At 48.7% G+C, this 26,179-nt stretch overlaps 1 protein-coding gene across 2 annotated transcripts in view; it reads right to left on the bottom strand.

The window, feature by feature from the left end:
• Positions 1-26,179, bottom strand: part of TMOD1 (tropomodulin 1) — a 77,701-nt gene that overhangs the window by 42,788 nt on the left and 8,734 nt on the right. Inside the window, exon 2 of one of the 2 annotated variants that reach the window (XM_081280043.1) lies at positions 14,620-14,789. In XM_081280043.1, the coding sequence (XP_081136169.1) occupies positions 14,620-14,739 (120 nt within the window). In that variant the 5' untranslated portion in view covers positions 14,740-14,789. Of the gene's footprint in view, positions 1-14,619; positions 14,793-26,179 lie in introns of both variants that reach the window. The other variant, XM_081280044.1, reaches the window with a different exon arrangement.

Consider the following 26,179-nt stretch of genomic DNA (forward strand, 5'->3'; position numbering starts at 1 on the left):
CAATGACCCAACTATATGATGGGGCTTGGCCCCTAAGCTCAATGCTGCAGTTTCTATGGCTGCAGAATGTGAATAGTGATAGTGACTCCCTTGTAGGCGGGTTGAGAAAGTTAAATTAGACAATGCAGTCAGAGTGCTCAGCATGGTGCCTGGTGTAATGAACACCCCCAAAGGGTGACTTAGGGCTGTTGTTATAGCATCAGTTCAAGTACATTTTGACAGGAGACTGGTTACCCAGATATGTTGCTAAGAGAGAATTAATGATCCAAATACATTTGAAGTTCAAAATATTTGAATATGAGCATGTGAGATTTCATGCAAATATACAACAAATTAAGGATCGAAAGCAGGTGCTTGGGTTTTCTCAAAAAATCTCAAGGGGATGCCCATAGATTGTCATTGCCACGAGGGTAAGATGGCAGTAAGGGGCTGGGACACATTCTGGCTTGCCCAAAGGCTCAGTATTGTGATGGGAGAAATTTACGAAGTTGGAAACTGGTTTGCTAACTTGCACAGCTTTCCAAATCTCTGTGATGGATGCCACCGATCCAGATAGCTAGCTTTCTCAGCCTCAGCACAATCAACATTTTGAGCCAGATGCTTCTTTTGTGTAAGCTGTGCTATACACCTAGGCTGCAGCAGCCTCTCTGGTCTCTACCTCAGAGATGCCAGTAGCACCCTCCCCCACCGGTCTTGACAACCAAAAATGTCTCCAAATACTGTCAAATGTCCTCCAATGCTGAGAACAACTGCATTGAACTGAAGACATATAATTATAACAAGGGAATAAAAACATTTTAATTGTTTTATTTAAATGTTTATTGAAAGAAGTTGACTTTTAAAAACAAAAATATCAAAATTGAACATAAAACATAAAATGTGAACATATATGCCTCATTAGGAATTGAAGTCTATTTTCTTTCCATTAAATAATATGTATGTTTAAAGAATTATGATTTTCAACTGAAACCATAACAGCTGCATAGTTGTTACATTCCTGATTATCACTTTAGCTTGTTTTCAAAAATAGTATGTGACCTCACACTGTATATAAATATTAACTCAAATTGGATCAAAGACCTAAATGTAAGAGCTGAAACTATTAAACTCCTAGAAGAAAACATACGCATAAATCTTTGTGACTCTGGATTAGGCAATAGTTTCTTAGATATGACACAATACAATAAACAACAAAAGAAAAAATATATGTCTTGGACTTCAACAAAATTAAAAACACTTGTGCTTCAAAAGACATCAGTGAAATGACAGATTGGGAGAAAATATTTGTGAATCATATATCTGATAAGAGCCTAGTGGCCAGGATACATAAATTTCTCTTATGACTCAATGACATAAGGCAAATAAATTAAAAAATAGGCATGGTGGTACACTCTTGTAATCCTAGCAACTTGAAGGGCTGAGGCATGAAGATCCACAAGTTCAAGGCCAGCCTCAGCAACTTAGCAAAATATTCTCCCAAAATAAAACAAAAAGGGCTGAGGATACAGATCAGTGGTAAAGCATCCCTGGCTTCAATCCTAAGTACTATAAAGGAAACAATCACAACAACAACAACAACAAAAAGGAATGAAGTACTACAACATAAAGGAACCTTAAAAACATCATACTAAGTGAAAGAAGCCAGGTACAAAAGGTCCATAATATATGATTCCAGTATATGAAGGGTCCAGAATAGTTGAATGTATAGAGACAGAAAGCAAATTGAGGGTCGCTGGGGCTATGGATGGAACTCTGACCCTACAAAATCCACATGCTGAAGTCTTAACCCCCAATGTTTCGATATTTGGAGATAGGGCCTACATGGAGGTAAGCAAGGATGGATGAGGTCACCGGGATGGAGCCCTGAGCCAATGGGATTAGTGTTCTTGATAGAAGAGAACCTGAAAGCTTGCTGTGGGCCCTCCCAGCCCCCTGCCATGAGAGAACAGAGTGAGAAAGTGGGAAGAGACTCTCTGCCAGAGACCAACCCTGCTGGGCCCTGACCTGAGGCCTCCCAGCCCCTGAGCTGTGAGGAAGTAAGCCCCCACATTCTGTGGTATTTTGCTATGGCAGCCTGAGCTGAGCAAGAGAGCTGGTAGAACTTAGGGGGATGGGGAGCAGCAGCTCATGGGTATGAAGTTTCTTCTGCAGTGATGTTCTAAAACTGACTGTGTTGATGATCATACAACTCTGAGTATACTAAAAAAAACTGAATTGTACATTGCAGATGGAATAATTGTAGGGTGTGTGAATTATATTTCAGAAAAACTCTTGTTTTTAAAATGTCGTATGTTATCTAGGAAAGAATTATCCAAATGGCTAATACAATCACTAACCTGAATGGTCATGGGATGCTGGGAACAGAAGGCTCTTCCTGTGCCAGGGCCAAGGGTGACGGTGAGTCTGGCGGGCTAGAGCAGCCCCCACTGACCATGGTACCTGTTCTACAGTGTGACATGCCTGTCTGTAAATTAGCCATGGAGGAGCCATGGAGGAGAGAACCCCGAGTGGGGTTTCTCACACTGAGAGACCTACTCCTAACCAGACCCAGGCTCACCAAGAGCTCTCACAGGTGTTTTGTCATTTGGCTCTGACCAGGAGGGTATTTGATGATCGTGTATATGTAGAAATGTCTCTTTCATTTCTTTATTTCCTATTTGTTCAACAAACATCTACTGGTAAGTATTGTGCCCAGACAGTGTGCTAAGAGGTATGGCCATGACCACACCCAAGCTCTCGGATGTGCAGTGGTAGGTCCTGGGGGAGGGAATGGGGGAGGTGAAGTAAATTAGAGCAAAGTCTCAATTACATGCAGTGACTCAAGCCCAAGTGATCTTCCTGTCACCCCACAGGCAGCCTAGTGTGTGTTTTAAGGAGGAGGGATTTCCAGATGCTCACAACTTAGCCTAAAGTTATAGTTGTTATCACTTGGGGGTAGTGGGGACTGTGGTGCAGTAGGGCTTTCGTGCCCCACACTACCCAGCACCAGTGATTGTTGATCTGTAGGAACACGGATGGTGTTATTAGATCTGCTTGTTTTTATGTGAACTCACTTGATTTAAAAGTATTGACATGTGGTCCAAACATTTCCAAAACAATGTTCAGGCCAAATGAAACACTGCAAGCCAGACTCAGCTCATGTGCTGCCATTAGGGTCCTATCAGACTAAGATTCCATGTTGAGGAGGTCAAGATAGTCATTTGCTTGTTCCGCAAACATCTATGGGCTGTTCTACCCTCACCAGGCACCGGCTAGAGGAAGAATGACGTGTATACATGATTTATTTTTTATTTTTATTTTTTTGTGCTAGGGATTTAACCCAGGGATGCTTAGCCACTGAGCCACATTCCTAGCCCATTTTTTATTCTTTTTATTTTGAGACAGGGTCCTGATAAGCTGCTTAGGGCCTCACTAAGTTGCTGAGGCTGGCTTTGAACTTGCAATCCTCCTGCCTCAGCCTCCTGAGCTGCTGGGATTATAGATGTGCACCACATATAATGTTTGGTTTATGCATGATTTTTTAACTAAGAAATTTTTAAATAAAAAAAAAAACAAATGAAGAAGCAAAATTTTAAATATGTTCTTGGAAATGATCATGGGGAAAAAAGTTCGGCAACTCTTCCTATAGTTCCCAACTTCTGGTTTTAAAATGGTGACTTCCTTTTCAATGTTGTAACACATTAAAACTCCAACTACAGTTGGAGAGATTAATCTTAGTCTAACTTTCACACCCATGCTCTGGAGTCCAGTTGAGCAAAGGACAACAGAAACTTTGACACATCCTCAACTGTACTGTCAGGGTCCTGCACACCCTTGCAAACAAGAGCCAGTATGGCTAAAGAAAAAGTCCCTGTACAAATATCACTGCTATAGATAGTGAGGGACGTGTGAAAAGCCATCCTGGCTAGAACAACTGTGGGCCTGTTCAGGTGTTCAAGCACCCAAGCACACACTTATGCACACATGCACACACACATGAGCACACATGCACACACACGACTGTGCATGCTCACACAAGCACACACACGTGTGCATACACATGCAATGTTTTAAAAGGATCATAGACTCTTGGTAGCTGGGTGGTACAAAGCCCTAAGAGGTCCTCTAAGCCAAGTTTCTCACTTTTTCACTTGGGGAAACTGGAGCTTAAAAAGCTGAAGTACTTGCCCCAAATCACACAGTTTGATAGCCGTAGAGCCAGGAAGCCTGACTTTACAAACAGATGACACTGTGTGCAGTTAGCATGCTCAAGGGTCAATATGGCTACTTTCAGACTGGTGGCTAGTCACACATAAAATATCCCTTATAGGGCTGGGGATGTAGCTCAGTGGCAGAGGGCTTGCCCTGCATGTTTGAGGTCCCATGTTTCATTTCCAGCAATGAAAATAATAATAAAAAAATCACTTAGCCCAATTCTTCAAAGTCACAACAACCAAAAAGTGATTAGATCACTTTTCCCAAATAAATCAGCCATGTCTAAGAACAAGGAGATGCAAACTGTGCTTCCCTCAACCAGCACCAGGCGTGCTGGGTGCTTGTTCTGTGCCTGCACCACACACGGCCCCTTAAAAGAGAAGGAGGGCCACAACCTCAGTGTTAGGCACCGGGAGAAGCTAAGAGCCAGGGAGGGCCAGAGCCTTGCCTGAGGTCACATGCTGGACCCTGACCCAGGACTGTAGACTTCATTCCTTGACAGACATTCCATCCCTACTGACTGTTTCCCTTAGCAGAGGATGCTGGAAACTGTGGGCGTGGCCCTGTGTGAGAGCTAGGTCCCCTCTCCAAGTTAGAAGACAGGGCTCTTCCTCATGGATCTACTGTCCCTCTACAGGGGGACAAAATGAGGCTCAGAGGCTCAGTGGGAGTTTCTGTTCTCAAAACTCCCACCCACATCTCCCACTTGTCCTATTTCAAACAATTCGCCCTGTGCTTTTGCCCTCCTGTCTCCCCTCTGCCACATCAGGCCACATCAGGACAGGCAGGGCTGAGCTTGCTCATGCCCCAGCTGCAGAATCTTGACGTCATAGATAAAGGGGACAAGTAGGACTGAAACCTCTCAGGGTCCCTTTCTCTCCAAACATACTCCCACACCGACACATACATTCTGGACCTCTTCCTGTTTTTGCTTTCTTTTTGGAAAGAGCTGGGCCTTTGGCTCAGCCACCCCGACCTTACTGAAGGGCTGGTGAAATGCATCTTCCATGATCAACTTCATAAGACATCAGTGCTGGCCTCTGAAGGCCCCCAGGGCCCAAGGCCAGTATTCGTTTGCAACAGGACCTACTGGACATAGCAGCACACTTCATCTGACTCTGGTGCTCATGGCATAGAAAGCTTCTCTGCCCTATTTTCTCCTAATCCTCATGCAAGAAAGAAAAGTTCCCCATTGGGCTGGGCATGGGCCTCCTGAGACAATGGGTGCACAATCCCTGCTTACTGCCAGAGAGGAGGCACCTCACCCAGCGTGGTCACCTTACTCGGCCCTGAGCTTCCTGGAGGAAGTGATTTCCTGGGTCTTGGCCAAGTGAAGAGAGGGAGTGGGGACCATAGGGAGACAGAAAGTGCAGCATGGGCAGAGGTTGGGCCAATGGCAGGAGCATGGCTTGCACCGGAGCTTGGGTCGGTCCCAGCCTGAGATAGCGAGTGTTCTGAACATCTCCATCTCATGGGCACCACCCTCCTTCAGGCCTTGTGACTCTTGCCGGGACCATCAGACCCACCTCCTGGCTGGTCCTCCAGTCTCAGTTCTCTCCACCTCCACCCCATTCCCCTCTAGCAGCTGGCCACACCTTGGTGACATGTGTGCTGACCCCAAGTGCTCCTGGAGGTTCAGCAGCTTCACTGACCTAGAATCATGACAAAATTCATGAGCCAGGTGCAGAGAGTGCTTCAGGATTTGACCCTGACCTGCTCCTACTCTCCAGCCTCCTGCTCCTCTTCCCTCTGGGAGTGGTCTGGGTTCTGGCCACTTCTGCCCCTCCATGCTCCACAGCTCTGCCCTGTCTCGCACACTGCCATGCCTTGGCTGGGTCTGGTTCTGGGCTGACCCTGCTGCTGCTCTGCATTCCTCTCAAGACTTTTCCCTGGGGCCCCCATTGGGTCTTTGCAGTGACCCACATTGACCTGGTGAGTCTCTTTCCAGACTGCCCTTGGCATCTTGCCAGTTCTTATATACTGCCCACCCTCTGTGGTCCTAGAGTATGTTTAGCCATATCCCTCTCACCAAGGAGAATGGGTGTCCCTCAAGTGCCAGCTGGGACATATCTTGGTCTTTCCTGAATCCCCATCATCAAGCACTGGGTGCTAGGAGAGTGGGGTCGGATCATCCATGTCACTCACACAGCACCAATGCTCCAGTGGTGGAAAGGACAGTATTCTAGGACACCCCATAGGCCTACCCCAACTGCTGCCCCTGAGCAAGTCTGGGGGAGGGGACACATGAAAGCTGTTAGAGTGGGGGCTGTGATGGGACTAGGGTTCTCTGAAGGGGATTTTGGGAAATGCTGAGCTAGAGAGTGAGCTTTTTGTGATGTCTTACTTGGGAAATTTGCTTAAATTTTTGCCAACATCTCTTATTTTACCTCAGGGCTTTTGGCAGAGCAGAATATAAGGCCATCAAGCAGACAAACCCATGGTGATGGACTCTAAATTATCCCTGATGTTCTCTCCCCTTCTTTAGTAAGAAACACACCCCAACTCTTAAGCTGAGCCCTTGGCTACTCAGAGTTAAAGACTACATTACCCAGGATCCCTTGCAGCTAAGTCAAGCCATGATCAGTGATAAGAGAAAACAGTGGCAATTTCTGGTAATCTTCATTAAAAGGCACTTGAATTTTGGCTTTTCTCCTTCTCTTCTGCCCCTCCCTTTCCTTCCCTGTCCCTCTATTCTGATGCCTGGGCTGTGGCTCCCACTACAGACCATGGGGATGAGGGCTACACCTTGGCCATGGCAGGGGCTGAGCTGGCTGGACACTGGGTCCCTGGAGAGCTTGGGGAGTATGCTCCACACCAGGCCTAGACTGCCTGCCTCTGAACTTGCACTTGAAGGATGAACAAACTACAGCACATGTGATTTTGAGTTTGTTGCTTGAAACCAAGCTGAACCTTGCCTGCCACCCTGGATTCTTATCCCAGGGCCATAAGGTCACAGACAGGGCACTGGTACTCTCTGGTTTTAGAGTGCCCCCTGCAAAATGAGGCTCTAAACCCTTTTATTCTGAAACCTTAGAATAAAGGTTTGAACCCCACATGAAATTAGCTTATTGCCCATCAGAGTGACCATGTAGGCCTTCATCGTTTACTTCCATTCAACCGGACAGAGCCTGCATTTTGGAGGTACTGTCAGGGCAGCTGCATCTCCTCCTCTGAGCACTTTCTGCCTGAGAGGCAAACCCAGTGCAGGAAGGAAGATGAGTCAGGGTCTGCAGTGTGGACAAGGCTGTGCTGGGGTTTGGAGGGGAGTCAGCAAGGATCCCATGGGAGGGGACGGGAGTTGGTCCTGGAGACGCGGGAGATGCCAACCTGGAGTGAAGGGCTTCAGGTCCCAGAGGTCTCTTGGGCCATGGGGGCAGACAGGAGGTGGAGAGAAGTGTGGGTGTGAGTGTTCTGGGGCCACAAGACAAGGGTAGAGTGGGACACGCTGCCTGGCCTGATTCGCCCTTGCCCCACCGGGCCCATCCTGGGCACGCAAGGCCGGCCGGCAGTGTTTCTAAGGATGCGTGCCTATTTTTAGAGAAGAGATTTATTTCTTTCCATTTCAACTGTTTACTTCTGTCCTGAGCTTACGATTCTGCCGGTTTGTGTTACAAGGAAGAACCACGGCCCCGTGGACCAAACTTGGCAGCTCCTAGGATGGCCAAGAGTGTCTTCTGCCTTATAGGATATGCTCTGGGGCACAGGGAGGATGGGTTGTAGGAATGTGTGGAGCCTGATGAAGAGCCCCACGGTGGGTCAGGAAGCCCCAGGCCCTTGCCCTGGTACTGATGACCTTCTGTGTGACCTTGAACAAGTCCTTTCCCCTCTCTCCATTGTAGGGTCTTATCATTGTTCTGATTTTTCACCACTAAACAGGTAATAATAGTACCTATAGGACCAGTATGAGGATTTGGTGAAAGTCACCAAGTACCAAGTGAAGGACAGGAGTCCAGGACAGACTGTCACTCAGGGTCTTTTACCTATGTACTTGATATGTTCATGCAGGGCATGGGTGGGCAGTACAGTTCCAGGATTTAACCTCCACCATTTCTTCCTGCAATTCATGGCTCCTTGTTTTCAGGACTCTTAGCATGAGGGGTAGAAGACCTGGGGCAGCCTGAGTTGAATCTGTCACTTAAGAGCTAGGTGATCCTCTCAGTATTTGTAGCCTCTAGTTTTACTTGCAGAATGGCATTGACCCCAGCCTGTGAAGATGAACCTCGGGTGCTTCTGGAGGTTTCCTGGGACGATGCCCATGAAATGGGAACATCTGACCCGGCATGCAAGAACACCTGGACAGAGAATTGCAGCTCTCGTGATTTCCTGATGTTTCTTATTATTGTTTTTGTAGTTATGTTGTATCACAGATTCCCAACAGCTGACTGCCAAATCAACCCATTGGCCCCAATTCTTTTATGAGTTTGGGATTACTCTACTCTCCTGCAAATCCGTTGATCCTTTTTCTGGGAGAATTTTTAAAATATTCTACTTTTTCTCCAAAGCCTCAATAACAAACAATATTTATAGTTAATTTCTTTGTATTAGTGGAGCCTTAATTTCTTTTTTTTTAAAAAAAAGATTAGTATTTGTGATGAAAATAACATAACATCTTCAAAGGAAATCAAATTGAAAAAAAAAAATTGCTGGTGATTCCGAGGTCTGTTCCCCAGGTCCAGGTCCCACAGTGCTCCCAGGAGTGAGGGTTAGTAGCAGAAGTTTCAGGCCATGGCTACCTAGGTGGAAATCCCAGCAGTACCCAGGTTGCATCCTGAGCAGGTTTACTCCTCTCTGTAAGCCTCAGTTTCCCAACCTTTAAAATGGACAAAACACCAAACCCTCACAGAGGACTAAATGAGATAATCCAACAGGGCTCTACCCAGTAAATGTTAAGTATCTACTGATCACATAAGAACCTGTTCCCGGCACAAGTCACCGTGTGAGACTAGTCCCTGAAGCGCTGCTCTGCACACTGCCCATTTTCCCCTCTACCCAGGACAAAGGCGATCTGAACGACAGAGTTGGCTCATCTTCAGAGCAACATCCACTTAACTCCAGAGAGACGCGAAAGGGCAGATCCTCTGGGGAACCAGTCAACAGCGGATACTTTTAGCACATGAAGCATTCCTTTCCCGCGGGAGTCCAAAACAATCTCATGATAAGCTCGAGTTTTTCCAGAGTGAGAGAAAGTTTGGGGAACTTTATTTTTTTTTTAAATGTGCTCAAGTTTGGAAACCTCTGCTGCAAACAGAGCTGCTGTCCAACTTCTCGTACTCCACGCTGTCACGTGATGCTGGGGCTTAATTGCATAACCCAAAACGTCACCCTCTGAAGGGCTTGCCGAGTCCAAGCAGGAAGGGACTTGAGGATCCGTCCTTGGGAGAGCTGGAGGGGGCATCTGAGGTCTTTTATCCAACTATGTCCATCGACAGTCAAGGGAACTGAGACCCAAAGAGGGAAAAGCAAGTGCCCAAGGCCAGAATAGAGACAGGACCCAAAGGATCCCATGAAGATTCCCATGAAGCCTCAGGCCGCGTGGCTAAGACGTGAACTCCAGAACCATGTCGTGGCTCTGCCACTGCCAAGTTGTGGGACCTTGGACAGGTTCGCCACCACTCTGTTTCCTCATCTGTAAAACGGGGATAAGAAGAGCACCTGCCTCAGAAGATTAGGGTGATGGCTGAGTTACATATTCCAAGTGCTCAGAACAGGATCTGCACGTCCCAAGTGTGACACAAAAGTCAACACAGGAGGAGTGCGGGATACAACAGGAGGGCAGCAGCCTGGGCATCGGGGCCCCTGGGTTCTGTTCTGGTTCTGTTTGGACATCTCAGATCTAGGACAGGTTGCTTCCCCTCTCTGGGCTTGGCTCCTGCTCTGAGTTGGGGTTGCATACCCACTGGTGACTGTCCTCTCACGGTCCACATACCTTTGGCCTCTCCCAGGGCTGTGATTTTGGAGCGGGCCAAGGCAGGGGGAAACTAGAGCTGGAATGTTGAGCTCTCAGAAAGAAGCCCCTACCCCAGGCCTTTCAAAACAGGAATACTGTCTTGCAAATCAGGTAACAGAGATGATCCCAAGTGAAGGGGCCATTGTGTGTTGGGGACAAAAAGCCGGCTTGGCCTGTTATCTCCCATCCACTCTGGTTTCTTCCTCCACTGAGGGAGAAAGGGGTTTTTGACAATGTCACTTTAGAAACCCCAGTAATTGAGAATGCCAGGTCTCAGGTGGCCTGTGCCCACTCCCAGACCCACCGGCACAATGGCTCCCCTCCTGCCAGAGCGGACTGTACACACTCTGGAGCCTGCTTGCAACCCGACTCCCAGAGCCCGAGCCCTGTGGTGTCACTCTAGTGGTGTGAGTATAGGCAAGCTGGTGGCAATCTGAGCCTCCGTGCTCCTCCCTCCATGGGAACCAGCAGAGCCATCCCTGTTAGTCACCTGGACAGTAGAGCTGGCTTCTAAGAGGTTCCAAGGCCCTGAGAATTTGCCCCTGAGGCTGGAGAGCCTGATATTTGGCATGGGGCTCTGTGGGGGATCTTTGCCAGGTTAGTGACATGGTTCCCAGCTGGGGCCTGGGCTTGGTCCTTAGGGTTACACTCTCAGTTCTGGGATGGCGCCTTCCCCTGTCCCCTCCTCAGTCCTGGGGCGAATGCTGGTCTCTGATCCTTGTCATCAGATGCCCTATTTGCAGTTGCAACCTCACCTAACATCCACCCAGTGGCTCAGGGAAACTCCAACAGGGCAAAAGGACAGACATAGCAGGCCTGTGGGACCCTGGGGGTCCACTGGTTCCTCCCTGGGAATAGCAAGTGTTCTATGGCATTGCAGATATGGTTGTGGAGAAGGACAGGCCCTTCCTTGCCTTCAAGAGCACTTGCCACTAACAGGTGGACAGGACCGGGGGCTCATGCCCAAGCCTCCTCTCCGTCCCTTCCTGGTACCCCTTATAGTCCCTCTGTGCTGAGAGTCAGCTCCTGAAGTCACCAAAGCACACGGAGTCACTGCTCTTAGGGGGCTCCCCAGGCTACAGAGAGAAGTCCACTCTTGTCTGCCTTGCCACCCTGCCCCATATCCAGCCCCTGACCCCTTCCTAGTCACATCTAACATTCCACAGAAATCACCAAGGCTGCCCCTCCCAGTTTCTTCCCACATGGACCGTCCCTCCCGCAACCCGTGCTAGACGCCTTCACCTGGAGTTCTTCATTTTTAATTATTAACTTTGGAAAATCTAGGGCCCAGTTCCAATATCACCTGCTCTGGAGCCTCCCACCAAGAGGTAATCCTGAGCCCCCTGCCTGCCCCACATAGGACCTGATTATTACACCTGATTTTACTACCCTAAGTCCTGACGGGCAGGATTCCTGTTGGTGCCCAACATAGGGTCCTGCGCTGGGCAGGTAACTGAGTCACATTTATCAAATTGACTAGAAGCTGCCATTACATCCCCTTTTGTTCTAACTTTCAAAAGCTGTTTGTTTTTGAAATTCTATGAACAGTAATCTAGGATAGAATTAGAACAGAATAAATTTGCAGCAATGAAGCGGAAGCTGGATTGTTTTGCTGGCCTCTGTTGCTCATTTCTGCAGCCGTGCAGCCTAGCAGGAGGAGACAGGCAGGAAGGCGGAGGAACCTCAGCTCCCTCCACCCACACTGCCTTCTGATCAGCAGAAGCTGCCTCTCCAGGGCATTGTCTCCTCGTGGCTGGGCAGGAGAAAGCTGTGAAAAGCAAGATGAGGACACTTTGCTGGAAGGATCTGTCATCCCATGGGGCATGGGTCCCAGACCCTAGTCAAGGATTCTGGGTTATCTGGAAAAAAGCCACTTCATGGAGTCTGGGGATAAGACCAGGTGATAAGCTCATGGAAGCTTAGTCCTGAAAGGGACCAACCAACTCCAGCATGTCATGGATGGGACATAGAGGCCTAGGGAAGGACAGGAACTGGCCCCGGGTCACACTGGGTATCAGAGACAGGGGTGGAAATGGGACCTCTAACCTCCAGTTTTGCATTTTTCCTGTTGTACTGTGCTCCCTAAACATCAGCAGTGATTATCTGTGCACTAGTGAAATGAAAGTGAGGTGTTTTTTTAAAATTTTGTTTGTTTGGTAGATCACTGTTAGGCCAGAGTTGAATGAAGACTGTTTTTTAAAGGCATGAAACATTCCATTTTTAATTAAAAATACATCAAATAGAAATGCACCAAATTCAGTAGCATTCACTATCTGCCTTCTTGGTGCTAAGCATAGACCTGGGTGCTGGGATATAATTTTAGCATGAAGACCCTGCCCCTTACTCCAGCATGGCTTGCCAAAGAACACACTACTAGGGAGCCTTCTGCTTATCAATACTGGGTATCCTGACTACAGAGGTGAATTCTGAGCATTAAATTAAATTAAAACTTCTTCAATGTGCCAACTATGAAATGCAATGATAAAACATCAAACAAGTGACAGGAATTCTTCTAGTCCTTTATTTCTCAACTAATTCATTCCATAATGCATGTTCTCCTCCATCCAAAAGCACTGCACTTGACAGAACAGTAGAATGGCCCTTGGAAGACCCAGTGACAGCAGCAGCCAGGTAGGTGTCCGTGGCCTGCAGGGCCCTAGTCAAGGTGCTCCAGGAGGCTGCACATGCTCTGAATCAGGGGGCCAATTTATGGCCATAGGCAGGATTCACAGGTTTAGGAGTCAGGGTTGGAAATGGGAGTAGCAATACTCACAGTGTCCCCAGGGACTCCTGGCAACATTTTTGCTTCCTGTTCTCTTGACCTTAGGCTCTGCTTGTCTAAAAGTATCAGGGCAACAAGAGGAATGCTTTCTCTCACTGGAGGCATAAGGATTCCGTTGGACAGGAAGGTAAGGCTGCCCCTGGCCACCTGGGCTCCTTATGCCTGGGAATCAACAGGCTGAGCAGGCAGCCACAGCGCTGGCTGGGGTGGCTGATCCCAGCCACCAAGTGGAAACTGTACCCCCAGACAGTAGAGGGAACAAAGCCTGAGCTTGGAACATGGCAGGCCCTGTGGGCATCTCTCAGTATCGCCATGCCCTGTGATCAAGGTCAATGGAAAAGTCAACCACCCACCCCAGGAGGACTACACACGGCTGACAGCCTTCAGAATGAAGGTCCTCAATCAGCTGAGGTGCTTGCTAAAAGCAACAGGATGACAGAACAGGTGGTGGAAAGAAGTCATTTTAAATACAAGCCGCCTGCATCTGACCAGTTATAGGAACGAGGACAATAATTATCATGAATATTTCCTTTGTTTTATGAATGTGTATATGTGGTGAATATCTTTAGTTTTCCCCTCTCATTTCATTATTATGTAACATAAACTGTTATTGACTTTACACCATTGTGGAGTTTTGTTCCACACCCCCCGCCCCCCCGCTGAATACTGGGAAACCAGGGGCACTTTACCAGTGAGGTATATTCCCAATCCTTTTATTTTTTATTTCTTGCTAAGTTGCCCAGGTTGGTCTTGAACTTGCAATCCTCCTACCTCAGAATCCCAAATCACCAGGATTACAGGGTGTGTGCCACCACCTCTGACTATATTTGATAGTATTGAAGTATTGTTCATTTTCCATCATAATGTTTAGGTTACAGAATTTGGAGAAGAGTCAACAGCATTCAAGAACTTTACTACCCCCTCTGGGGAATAGGTTCATTTGTTCCCTGTGGTACACAGATTGGTTGTATCGTGTTAGGCAGAAGTACAACCTGGTACTGCCTTTATTTGAAAATTAGTTATGGTTCAAAGAGATGCCGGGTTGACAAGAAGAGGACTTGTGGCGGTTGGTTTTATGAGCCAACTTGTCAGGCCACAGTTCCCAGACACTTGGTGGAACCTCGTTCTGGTTGTATCTGTGAGAGCGTGTCTGGATGAGATTACAATTTGCATCTGAAGACTGAGGAGAGCAGGCTGCCCCAGGGGTGGGCCCCATCCAATCTGCCCAAAGCTCAAACAGAACAAAGAAGCTGACCCTCCTGTCAGGGTGCCCGTGTTTCCTCCTGCCTGGCCACCTGGAGTTGGGGCACTGATTTCTGCCGTTGGACTCAAACTAAAACATTGCCTCTTCCCGGGCCTTCTCCCACCAGCAGGTAGACCCCAGATGCACCCCAGCTCTCCTTGTCTCCAGCTTCCTACTGCAGATTTTGAGATCTGTCAATTTCCAAAACCATTTGAGCCAACTGCTCATAGTAACCCTCTGTTTACCTATCTGTATCTACCCCTATCCCATCGGATCGGTTTTCCTGGAGAACTCTAAACAGCACTTTTTAAGAAACCATACAAAGACATCATTATTCAGTGTCACTGCCATTTAAGGACAGGGCAGTGGCAATGAGGAAGGCACGCCTGCCCACCCAGTGCTGAGGGCGCGGCCCCCAACCTGGGACAGCGTGTTCCCCTAGTGTCCACTCACATCAGGGTCCAGCTCGTCCAGCTCATTTTCCAGCGTCCTGAGCTCTTCCTCTGTGAGGGCTCCAAGGATTTTGTCTTCGTCCAGGTCACGATATTTTTCTAGCTCTCGTCTGTAGGACATGGCGTGGTGGGATTTACCTTTGTCTTCCGAGTTTCTGTGTGATCTGTGACCTACCGGAAACAGAGAAATCTTAGACTCTCCTTAGGTTTGTTCTCAAGTGAAAGGATGCTTGTCCCTCACAAGGCGGCCTGGGCCTGTTTTACGAATTGCCAGGATAATTATTATCATGCTGGAAATAGCTCTTTGGGTTGGGGCCTAATTCTCTAAGAAACTGAACAAGGTAGAACCCCTTGGTGGGTGGTTGAATGGGTTCACGTTGGTTGTAAGGGGCACAGCTACTGATGATGAGCAAATGGGTGATTGAAATGGCTTGAAAACAATTTTATTCTTCAAATAGTTCACATTCTTTTCCAGGCAACCCTCCCCCTCTACCCGAGGCCCCAATGGGAATCATGGGGACAGCTCCTCTGCCAGACTGCATTTTAAAGGGAAAATGCAGTGTCCGTGATTCATTGAAGACCTACTGTGGGCAGGCCCTTCACCTACCACAACTCATTCAATCCTGACCAAACAGAGGCTCTATAAGAGCTAACTTTGACTACCAAACGCCAAGCCACATGTTAAACACTTCGTGAACATTTTCAAACTTAACCCCTGAGGGCTATTTACCATCACTTTCAGAGACGGGGACATTGGACTTAGGTTAAGTGAGTCACCCACATCACATTGTACAAATTGTACTTCAGTCTGTTGGCTTTTCAAGCCTGTATTGTCTCAAAACATTTTTGATAGAGTCACTTAATGTCCTGGCGGAGGACACTGTCTAGCCTGGGCCCTTCATTTCACTCTCGAGGGAGTTGGTCCAAAGGGAAGAAGTGATTGACTCATGGGAACCAGGGAGGCCAGGGCCCACGCCTGTTCTCTCTCATTGGAGAGGGATGCCGTTGGGTTCCCTTTTCACAGATGAAACTCAGCTCCTGTGTTGAGACTCTGTGTCTGCTAAGTTCTAGAGCCAGGAGATTCCCTTCCCTGTTAACTCTTTCCAGCTTCTCAGCATATCCTGTAAACCAGATTTTTAAATTAAAGCCATTTATCCATGAAGAACTGGAGGGATGGCCTGGGGCCTAACTTGGGACCTCTGATGTCAGCGCATGAGTGCTTCCCACTGTACCACACACAGTCTCTTGCCGTTGCGGGGACCGTGGGGCATTGAGTCCTTCTATCCCTCAGCATGACAAAACTTGTCCAATAACATGAGAATCCCAGTTTGTACTTCACCTCCCTGAGGAGCCTTGATGACCCCTCACAAACCCAAGTGCATCGTGGCCTGGCACTGAGCCCACACCTCTCCATGCAACTCCTGTGAATGTCCCCCATGTGGCTTCCCATGGGCAGGATCGGGGTTTGCATTGTCCCCTCCCCACAGAGCTCTCCACCCTGGAAGTTTCTCATGGGACTGAACCAGTTCCAGTCCCTTACCTGCCTTTGTTGATCAGTCAGCCGGGAGGAGGCTCTGGGCCCCTCTCCTCCTGGGAAAGGTAAACCTGCTGCAGAGCTGCTGTATCTCTGCGTCTGCATCTGTCTCCACCTGTCTTGAGCCCCCAGCCATCTCTCCTGATGGGTAGGTGTGGGATGCAACAGCTTGCAAGTTCCTTAAGTACCGTGGGACAGAAGCAGTGCCATGGGTTGAACTGTGTCCCCTCCAAATTTATATGTTGTAGTTCTAACCCCAGTACCTCAGTGACTCAGTAACACAAGGAAGGATGGAGCATTACTTAGAATGTGACCCTTATAGGGTCTTTGCTGATATAATTAATCAAGTTTAGGCAAGGTCATATAGGAGTAGGATGAGCCCCTAATCCAATGTGACTGGTATCCTAATAGAGGAAATTCGGACAGAGGCATACATACAAGAAGGACATTATGTGACGATGCACAGTCAGGAGAATGTTTCTATGAGCTATGGAGAGCCAGAAAACACCAGAAGCTGGGGGAGAAGCCTTGAACTAGTTCTTCTTCACAGCCCTCAGAAGAAACCATTTCTGCCAACACCTTGACCTTGGACTTCTAACCTCCAGAACTTCAAGACAATAAATTCCTATTGTTCCAGACACCCAGCGTGAGGCACTTTGTTCCAGCAGCCCTCACACACTTACATAATTGCTATCCCCATCTTCACAGCAGCTTTATTCAGACCCCCATGCAAACAAACAAACAAACAAACAAAACCTGTGACTCAGCTGTGAAGTGACTAATGGAATTTTCCACAGGAGAGAAAAATGAAACAAGAAAACAGCCACCCGATCTACAACCTAGAATTAGTTGTTAATTGAAAGCAATTAAAAGTCACCTAAAATAAACTAAAAGCAAAGCTGAGTTTTCGTTTAAAGGAGAGAGTACATTTTATTAGTGTGTCTGCACGTGTGTGGGCACATTTGTAGGAGAAATCTGAAGACGTGACGGCCGGCTTGATAAGGAGGACTTGCCTCCCAAATACAGCAACCCCAGCTCCATCCTTTCCTCTAAGAATGGCTCAGCCTGGTCTGACGTCTTCCTTTGACCAGACCCCAAGAATGCAGTGTTCAGACCATAAATGGGCCCCCCCTTGATCCATTTCCATTTTCTTCCAAAGAAAGCACAGCTGTCTGACAATGCTTTGGTATAGATGAAAAACCTTCCTTGAGGTCCTTGGAAGCAACCTAATTTGGATTTTCCTAAGTGAAGCCAGGAGAGAAGGAGGATCTATGATCTCTATCCTAAGGCCAAGAGGGACCCTACTGAAGGGCTCAGAGGTTTCCAGACCAACTCACAGAGATGTCCAGAGGGGCCTCCAAACTGGCACCCCGTGGACTACAAAACACAGTTTTTTAATAATTTGTCTCTCAGAGGTTCTTGTGCTGGAAAACTTGGCCCTCAGTGTGGTGGCGTTGAAGTGGTAGAACCTTTAAAAAGTGGGGCAGAGCAGTAGGTCATTGGGTCATGGAAGGTGTTGCCCTTTGGAGGGATTAATGCTGCTTTTATGGAAGGAGTTAGTTCTTGCCAGAGGGTGTTGTTATAAAAAAGCAAGACTGGCCCTCCCCATTCTCCAGCTTCCTATCTTGCCATGTGATTTCTTCCTCTCATATACATTCCCAGCGCCGTGTCATATATCATGTTGTGACGTGGCCAGGAGGGCCCTCACCTGGGATCTTCAGCCTCCAAAATTGAGCTGAATTAACTTCTTCATAAAGTACCCAGCCTCCGGTAGTTTGTTCTAGCAACAGAAAGTAGGCTAACACAGTTCTTGAACAGGTTTTAGGTTGTGTCAGGTTCTCCGAGATCTAGACTTTAGGACTTCTCTGAGTTTTCTTATGCTATTCTGCAATGGATGTCTCCAAGAGGGGTAGGTTGCAAACAGAATTCTCCAATCTTTTTGACATGTCACCATGTCTCTAAGAAACTGCTCCCCGAATTGGAATCTCATGAAATAAAGTTTGAAAAACAAAACAAAACCCAGTCACCTCTGGTACATACTAGGGAACCTCTTAGAACCACCCAAGAAGAGGTGTTATAGGGACAGGACCAGACAGGATATAGCTCCAGGGAAACCAAACAGTTTGAGGACCCCAGGAGCTTCCTGTGCTTGTATATATATCATATATATCTTTGTCAGCTAACTCCTTTTCTAGATGACTGGCAATAAAACCATAGATAAAGAATCACAGATGGGACCCTTGGGAATGAGTGAGCCAAGACAAGGAAAGGGGAGAAAGAAATCCATAGGAAAGCCAGCTGGGGCAGACGGAACTGAAGACTGAGCCAATGAGCAAAGGAGGTGGTGGATACGGGGTCTGCTAGTGGAGGGATGTGGGCTGGGTAGCAGGCCACCCCCAGAGATGCCACACCCAGGGGTGCGATCATCAAATTTCCTGAGATTCCTCTTATGGCACCCAAGAGAGTTAATGATTTGTTTCCCAGAGGTTCTTGTACTGGAAGCTTGGCCCCCAGTGTGGCGTTGAAGTGGTAGAACCATTTATACACCCCAAGGTATGGCTGAACTCAAAATCCCTATTTCATGGGATTTAAAAAGCCCTTTCTAATGTCAAGTGTCCTGTGAATATTACAGAGCGATGAAGCATTGCACTAAATAATCTGGGAAGAATGGAGGACTCCTAAGGTAAACGATGGCTCATCTACTTGGCTCACAGCAGTGGGTTCTGGAAAGTAGGATTCTCCTGTGGTTGGTGGCCTGGAGAGCTGGAGGCAAGAAGGACATGGAGTGGGGGGAGAAGAAACTAGCACATTACTAGAGCCCACTGCAAGCCCAGGCTTAAAGTACAGCATGGAAGAGATTGCATGTTAGAGCTGTTGATATAAGGCCTCTGTTTCCTAATAAAAGAGGTGTCAGGGATGGAACACAGACTGACGTTCCCAGGACTTTGGTTGCAGGGCTAGTTGTAATAGTAATTCCCTGAGTGACCCTCACTAAGTTCCTCCCCTTCTCTGGACCTCCAATTCTAGAATAGATAGAATTGGATGGCATGGGCAGTTTTTAAACTGAGCTCTCAGAAGACCCCTGAGAAAGTGCCTCCAGATCCCTGTAGGGGTTTAAGGTTAATCGAGGGGGCCCACCTCTAATTTTACCTGATTTTTATTTGGGGTTGAGGTTAAGATTTCTCTTGAACAAAGAATTGTGCAGCTCAAATAAAAAGTTGAAAAGTCACTGGGCTGATTTCTTGTGAGAAGAATAATGCTCATCCCATAGGATGCGTCAGGGCTAAGTGTCAATAAGCAGATGAGACGGGGCCTGTGGCTGGTACGCAGTCCACCTGGTCTCAACAAGTGCCAGTCATTACAATGAGGCCTGGCCTTGTGTCTGGCCCAGAGGTACAGGAAATGCAGACACCTGGGTTCTGGTCTGTGGTCCTTGGGACCCTGGAAAACCCTGGTCTTCTCAGATCCTATTTACCATCTTTAATGTGGACTGTGGACGGATTGGACCAGGCCTGGGGTTGGGGGATGAGAATCCCAGAGCAGAGCGACAAGCAGGAAGGGTATGAATGATGAAGGGGCAGGGACTCTAAGCATGACCCTCCAGAGCCAGAACAGCTCCTCTGTCACCTGCCTTATAAATTGGGTCCTGAGTAAAAGCTCTTGAGAAAAAGAAAAGGGCAGCTAGGTAAATTTAAAAACGCAATGAAGTGAAACTTAAGTCTTCCAAATCTGTGGACTATTTTATACTTACGGCTCATCCTGCCAACCCTGCATCTCCAAGGCAGAAACCTTAAGCCTCTGCTAAATATAAAAAATAGAATTTACAAGCTGTGCCAGGAAATAAAACTTGGCAGATTGGACAGTAAAAATTAGTGGGTCAAGGGCTGAGGCCATCCATCAGGGCAGCAGCAGAAGTGAAGGCTCTAAGAAGGGGGTGCTCCCAGTACACAGTTCTCCTGCATCTCGCAGGAGGTGAGCCCGTTCACTTCTGCCCATGTTCCTCTAGCACCATCTGTGAGGGGATGCTTTGGGAGGAGTCACTTAAGTGTCTTGATTTATGGACCGCACTTCCCCAGGCTCGGGAAGAGCAGAGTCACAAGTTCCAGAATATTTTCCAGTTACACTCTCTTCTCATTTCCATTGGGGAACATCTTGAAGATGGGCAAAGCAAGGTTGGGTCCCCATTTGACCCTTCAGAGACATCTCCTGGTGCATGGGTGACTCTTTTGGAACACACTTTGGTAAAGGGGTTTTATGTCACCATCCCTCATTCCTAAATCCTGCATCTCAGGACTATGCTCTCTGCCCACTGCTCCCGCTTTAGCTTCAGAGACATGAGAGAGCTAGTAATGTCCCCTGCCCCTCCCTAGAGAGCTATCTCCAAAAGAAACATGGCTCAGGCAGCCAGACTTTATATAATGGGACACCCTCTACTCTCAGCTGATTGGACAGAGTGGGTGTCTGGCTGGAGAGCAGCCAAGTGATTGGCTGGTCTATGGCCTATGAGCTGGCCTAAGAGAAAGTGGGGGGAAGAAGAAGGAGAATGGGGGGGGACTGGGAAGGAAAGAAGGGGAAAGTGGGGAAGGAGGGGAGTTGGCAGTGAGCTTCTTCATTTGATTGTGTGTTAGTTTCGTGGCTGCCCTAACAGAGTTCCACAAACTGAGTGGCTTCACTGAAGGCTGGCGGAGGGAACTCAGGCGGTGTGGGCAGGGGGCCCTTCTGAGGGCTCCCAGAGAGAGTCTGCTACAGGCCTGGAGTTGACATTCTCTGCGCCCTGTGGCCTGTTCCCTCTGTAGATGTCAGCATTTCCCCTTTTTATAAAGACATAAGTCAGACCGCACTAGGGACACCCTAGTAACCTTAATCTTAACTTGATCCTTTGCAAAGACCCTATTTCCGAGTAAAGTCCCATTCACAGGTACATCTTGGTGGGAGTAGGGGGACACAATTCAACCTCTAACAGTTTTGACCTGGGACATAAAGAGAGCATGGGGCTGGAGTGACCGTGTGGACACTGAGGCTGTGTGGGAAGTGATGTGGCAAGGGGGCCAGAGTCCTCATGAGAGGGACAGTTCATGCAACCTGAGAGAAGGCGAAGGCTGGGCCTTACAGGTACCAGGCCCTTGTTCCCTCAGGCCTGGAAGGCCATGGCTTAAGTCTGGTTTCCACAGACTCCTGTCCTCCCATAATCCTTACAAGGTCACGCTGTCCCCATGCCATCCTTGCTGTACCGAGACACCTTGAAGGAGTCTCTGTTCCTTACAGCTAAACGAGAAGGCAGGCTCAACCCATGGCTTCCCTCTTCCTTCGTGGCCCTGCCTCCTACCTCCTGGACAATGCCCTGCTCCCAGTGTTCAGGTGGCGATGACTTAGGTGGCCGCTCTCCAGCCTTCCTGAGTCATGGCTCCCTGCCAGGCACTTCTTCCTAGAGTCCCCCACTCCCCACGTGGCTAGCCCTGAGCCACTGCCCCCAGATCACCTTGTCCCCATCTCCACACCTGGCTTCTGGCACCTCTGTTGCCTTCAGCCACCTAGGCCAAACATCTGCCTCCCGCCTCTGTCCATCCCCATGTCTAACAGTGTCTCTCTCGTGTCTCTCTCTCTCTCTCTCTCTCTCTCTGTTTTTAAATTGTGATAATAACACACATTGCGTAGACTTTCTACCTTGTTTGTTTTGGAGCTGGAGCTGGGACCCTGGGCCTTGTGCACACTACGGGAGTCCTCTACTTCTGCGCTACCCCCAGCCTTCCCCATTTTCAGCGTGTAGTTCTGTAGCATGAAGCGCGTTCGCATCATTGCGACCATCACCACTGGGCATTCTGGAATGCTTTCCTCTATCCCACAGGAAATCCTGTGCCCCTTACACACTCACTGCCCACTCCTGCTCTGCCCTGCCCCCAGCACCCACGGTGTCCCTCCCTGTCTCTGTGAACTTAGGACGACTGCATGGGGCTCACAGGAGTAGAATCATAGCCTGGTGTGGCTGGGACCCTGGCCTGTCACTCTGCCTCAGCTCTCCTTCCTTCCTGGCCACATTCACCTTAGCCCCCGAATAATCTTGGTGAAAGTCACTCCCATGCTGTTCCCAGGGGCAAACTGCCCCTATGGCTCTCCATTAGGGCAGACTGACAGCGTTCTCCCCTCCTAGGGTTTGAGACCCTCGGGACCTGGGGACCTCTGGAGCCTTCCCAGCCCCTAACCCCGCTGCAGGCCTTCCCCTTTGCACTATAAAGACTACCTGTCCCAGAGCATCCCTGGAATTCCAGCCCTAGGTCCTGCTGATGCTGGTCTATAGCCTGGAACGTTCTCTCCCCACCCCTGTGCCCTCAAAGCCTCAGGAAGCCCTCTCTCCTGGCACAACCTCTGTGGGTGGCCATATGGAAGCAGCACTCCCCTGCCTAGTGCAAGAGACGCTGGCTTCCTCATCTCTCTGTGCCCACAGGTGGGGCCCAGGAGAGGGCCGTGATCACCTGTCCACATCTCAGCCCTGGTCTGCCTCAGAAGAAAGGTGTGATTATTGCAAACTGAACTGAACTGTCAGGGAACAGAGCGAACAAACAAATCCTACCCCAGGCCAGGGGACCAGCAAGGGAAGAGTCAGCCAGCACTCGGCTAGCTGTCTAAGGGGTAGACAAGTGAGTAAGGGAAGTTTGGTGTCACTTCCTCAGAGTTCAGAGTTGAGGTCAAGGTCATAAAATATGATTGGATAATTATGCCAATAGCCATCCTTCCCATGTGCACAGAGCTTTGCAGCTTATAAAAACAACCACTTTTACAGCTGCAGTTCCATGTCCCCGGGTGTGTTGTCACCCATGATGGGGTCCAGACAGAGGAGAGGCATGGGGAGCGGAGAGGCAAAGGGAGAGAGCTGGACGAGGGGACTAAGCTCCCTGGACCACCAAGGTCCAAGTTCCATGTCTGCTTGCTTCCCCAAGGAGCTCCTCCCTAAGGTGGCCCAGCTTCTCACCCTGCCTTGCAGAACTCTCCCAGGCAGGGCGGCCCCCAGAATTTGCTGAGTCCAGTGCAAAATGAAAATGTGGGGCCCTTTGTTCAAAAGGGAAGATACTAAACTATGAGGTTGTTCTGTTCATTTTCTCTCTCTCCATCTGTCATAGTGTTTTTTAGTTATTATTTAACGCTGTGATCCCCCCCCCAGGTGTCCACTGGCTGCCAGTTTCCCCCTCCTGCAGATGCAGGATGGACATAGGCTGCCCTGGAGGTGGGGTGTCAATCCAGGTCAGTTCCCTTCCCACTGGTCATTGCCCCAGCATCATCCACCCCTGTCTTGGGTCCCTAGTGTCTTGGACCAGATGCTGCAATATCATGAGGGTTTTGCAACCTCTGGGCAAGACACTAGGTACCTGGAAGGGGTGCTGAGAGGCTTGCCCTATAGGGTTTCCAGCTGAATGCACATGGTAGGAATGCAGAGGGATCCAGTGGCAGCTGGGCAGGAGTGGGGAGGGCCACGGTGTCCAGTGACAGGGGAGCCGGACTCCATGAACCCATGCCAGGAAGCAGAGAGGCAGCAGGAGGAGGAACCCATATGAGCTGAGGTTCGAAGCCCTGGTGAATGCTCCATTGTCCACTCGGGTTTCCCCTTAAAAATGCAACTTGAGCCAGGTGCAGGGATTACACACCTGTAATCCCAGAGGCTCAGGGTGCTGGAGCAGGAGGATGGCAAGTTCAAAGCCAGCCTCAGCAACTTTGTGAGGCCCTAAGCAACTCAGGGAGAACCTGAATCTAAATAAAATATAAAAATAGCCTGGGGATGTGGCTTGGTGGTTAAACACCCCCGGTACAAGAAAAAAAATTCAACTTCAAAGATAAAAAAGTCTTAATAATTTCAAGTTATTGACTGCTGAGCATTCAACCAAGCCCAGGTTCCTCTGAGAGCAGGGTTCTGGGCACCTGCACAGGTGTGCAATCTGTTCCTAGGTCAGACACACACCCTGAAGGTCTCACAGCCAGACTCAGTCTTGTTGCAGCTGTGACCAGTCCTCCCTAGTGACTTTCAACCCATTAAAATGTCCAATCCCTGGGGGCATTAGGAAGCTGTCAATGCACCATGGCAGAGGGAGCACTGGATAGGAGTCGGGGTCCTGCTTACAAATCCTAACTTGGGTTGAAAACTGGCTGTGTGATCTTGAGCCAGTTGCTGTATTTCTCTGGGATGGTGTCCCATGTGCCAATTCTTCATCCACCACCCTTGGAGGAGGAGGGAGCGATGGGCTGAGCCAGGAGCCCCTCTTTACAGACACCTCACCTTGGGTCAGCCTGGTTACAGATGAGCCTGGGCCTGGGGCTCCCTCGGACCTGCAATAGAATCCCTGCCCCGCCTCTCCGACAGCAGCCCCGCCCCTCCGACAGCAGCCCCGCCCCTCTGACAGCAGCCCCGCCCCTCTGACAGCAGCCTTCACAGAGCAGCGCTTGGAGCCTGGACTGCATGCTCTCCTCAGGGGGTGTGAGGTAGTGATAAGGGACCTTGGCAGTTCAGATCACTCCTCTCTTCCCCCTCCCCAGAGTCCCCGATGTCTCATGTCTCGGGCCCAACAAGCCACCTGCAAGCCCAGCATGGGTAGACACGGCTCAGCAGCCACGAGGAAGATGTGGGGTTCTCAGTGACCGTCCATGGCACGCTATTGCCATGCTGGCCCCAGAGCTGGGGGAGATCTCAGCTGTACTGATGAAAGCAGGGTTTCAAACAAGGGCCACGGTCACTCACTTTTGTGCAAGAACCCAACCCTGGGCCTTTGCTCTTTTGTTGGGGAGGGAATTTTTTTTCTTTTTTCACAAGGCATAGATTATAGACAGTCTAGTACAAGCCTTAAGTGTAAAACTCACCAAATTTTCACCAATATATATACATACACTTATGGAAAAACTCAGGTGAAGATACAGGACATTTCTAACCCCAGAAGACTTTCTTATACCGCCCTCCCGGTCAACCTCCCTTAGAGGTAACTATGATTTTGGTCTTCAAAATCACAGATTAGCTTTGACTGTGTTGAACATCGTATGTCCTTGGGCTTGGCTTCTTTCACCCAACCCTATGTTTGTGAGATTCATCAGTGCTGTTTCACGTAGCAATGGTTTGTTCTTTTTCATTCCTCTGAAGTATTCCACTATATGCAATGTACCATAATTGATGTATTTGCTCTACTGTTATGGACATTTAGGTTATTTCTGATATTTGGAAACTAGAAATAGTGCTATGAGTCTGTTTTTTAGTAGAAATAACCACTTACTTTTTCTTGATTATGTACCCAGTAATAGGATATGCTGGGTCATAGAGTAGGCATATATTTAGTTTCAGTAGATATTGTCAGTTTTCTAAAGTGATGGTACCATTTTACTTTCCCACCAGCAATGTGTGAGAGTTCTAGTTGCTCCACGTCCTTGCTAACTCTTAGTATTGTCAGTACTTTTCAGCTTAGCCATTCTGGTGGAAGGTAGGGTGCCTCACTGTTTCCCTGATGACTAAGGATGCTGAGCACATTTCATATGTCCGCTGGCCACATAGGTGACTTCCTCTGTGCATGTGGCCTTCTCTCGGGTAATGCTGACTGATACAGAGAAGGTGAGCAGCTGTCGTGTGTAGAAAGACCATGAGGAACGTGGTCCCTCTCTGTAACCCCTACTGGGCTGACCCAGGGAAAAGGTAACTGAAATGGTCTTGGTTTCCCAGAGGGCAGAAGACATGGATTCACCGAGATCACCAAGACATAGATCAGCCTAAGGAAGTTTCTAACAATAATAATGCCCAGGGATGCACTGGACTGGCTCACGAGGGAGGGAGCCCTGTCACTATGGGCTTGAGGAGATGACAGAGCACTAGATGAAGTCTTCCAGAGAGGGCAGGTGCCTCGGCTGGTGGTGGCTATAGGGGAGCTGACAAGATGAGACTTAAGGCCCTGTAAGGCCTGGTACTATCATGGAAGATGTAGTGAACAGAGGAGGCTCGGCTCTTGTTAAAAGGCTTCTTTTCTGGCTTGTCCGCCCTTATTTTCTCTGGCTGAGCTCATTCTCT

This window comes from Spermophilus citellus (assembly GCF_964194105.1).
Source record: "Spermophilus citellus genome assembly, chromosome: 2".
NCBI lineage: Eukaryota > Metazoa > Chordata > Mammalia > Rodentia > Sciuridae > Spermophilus > Spermophilus citellus.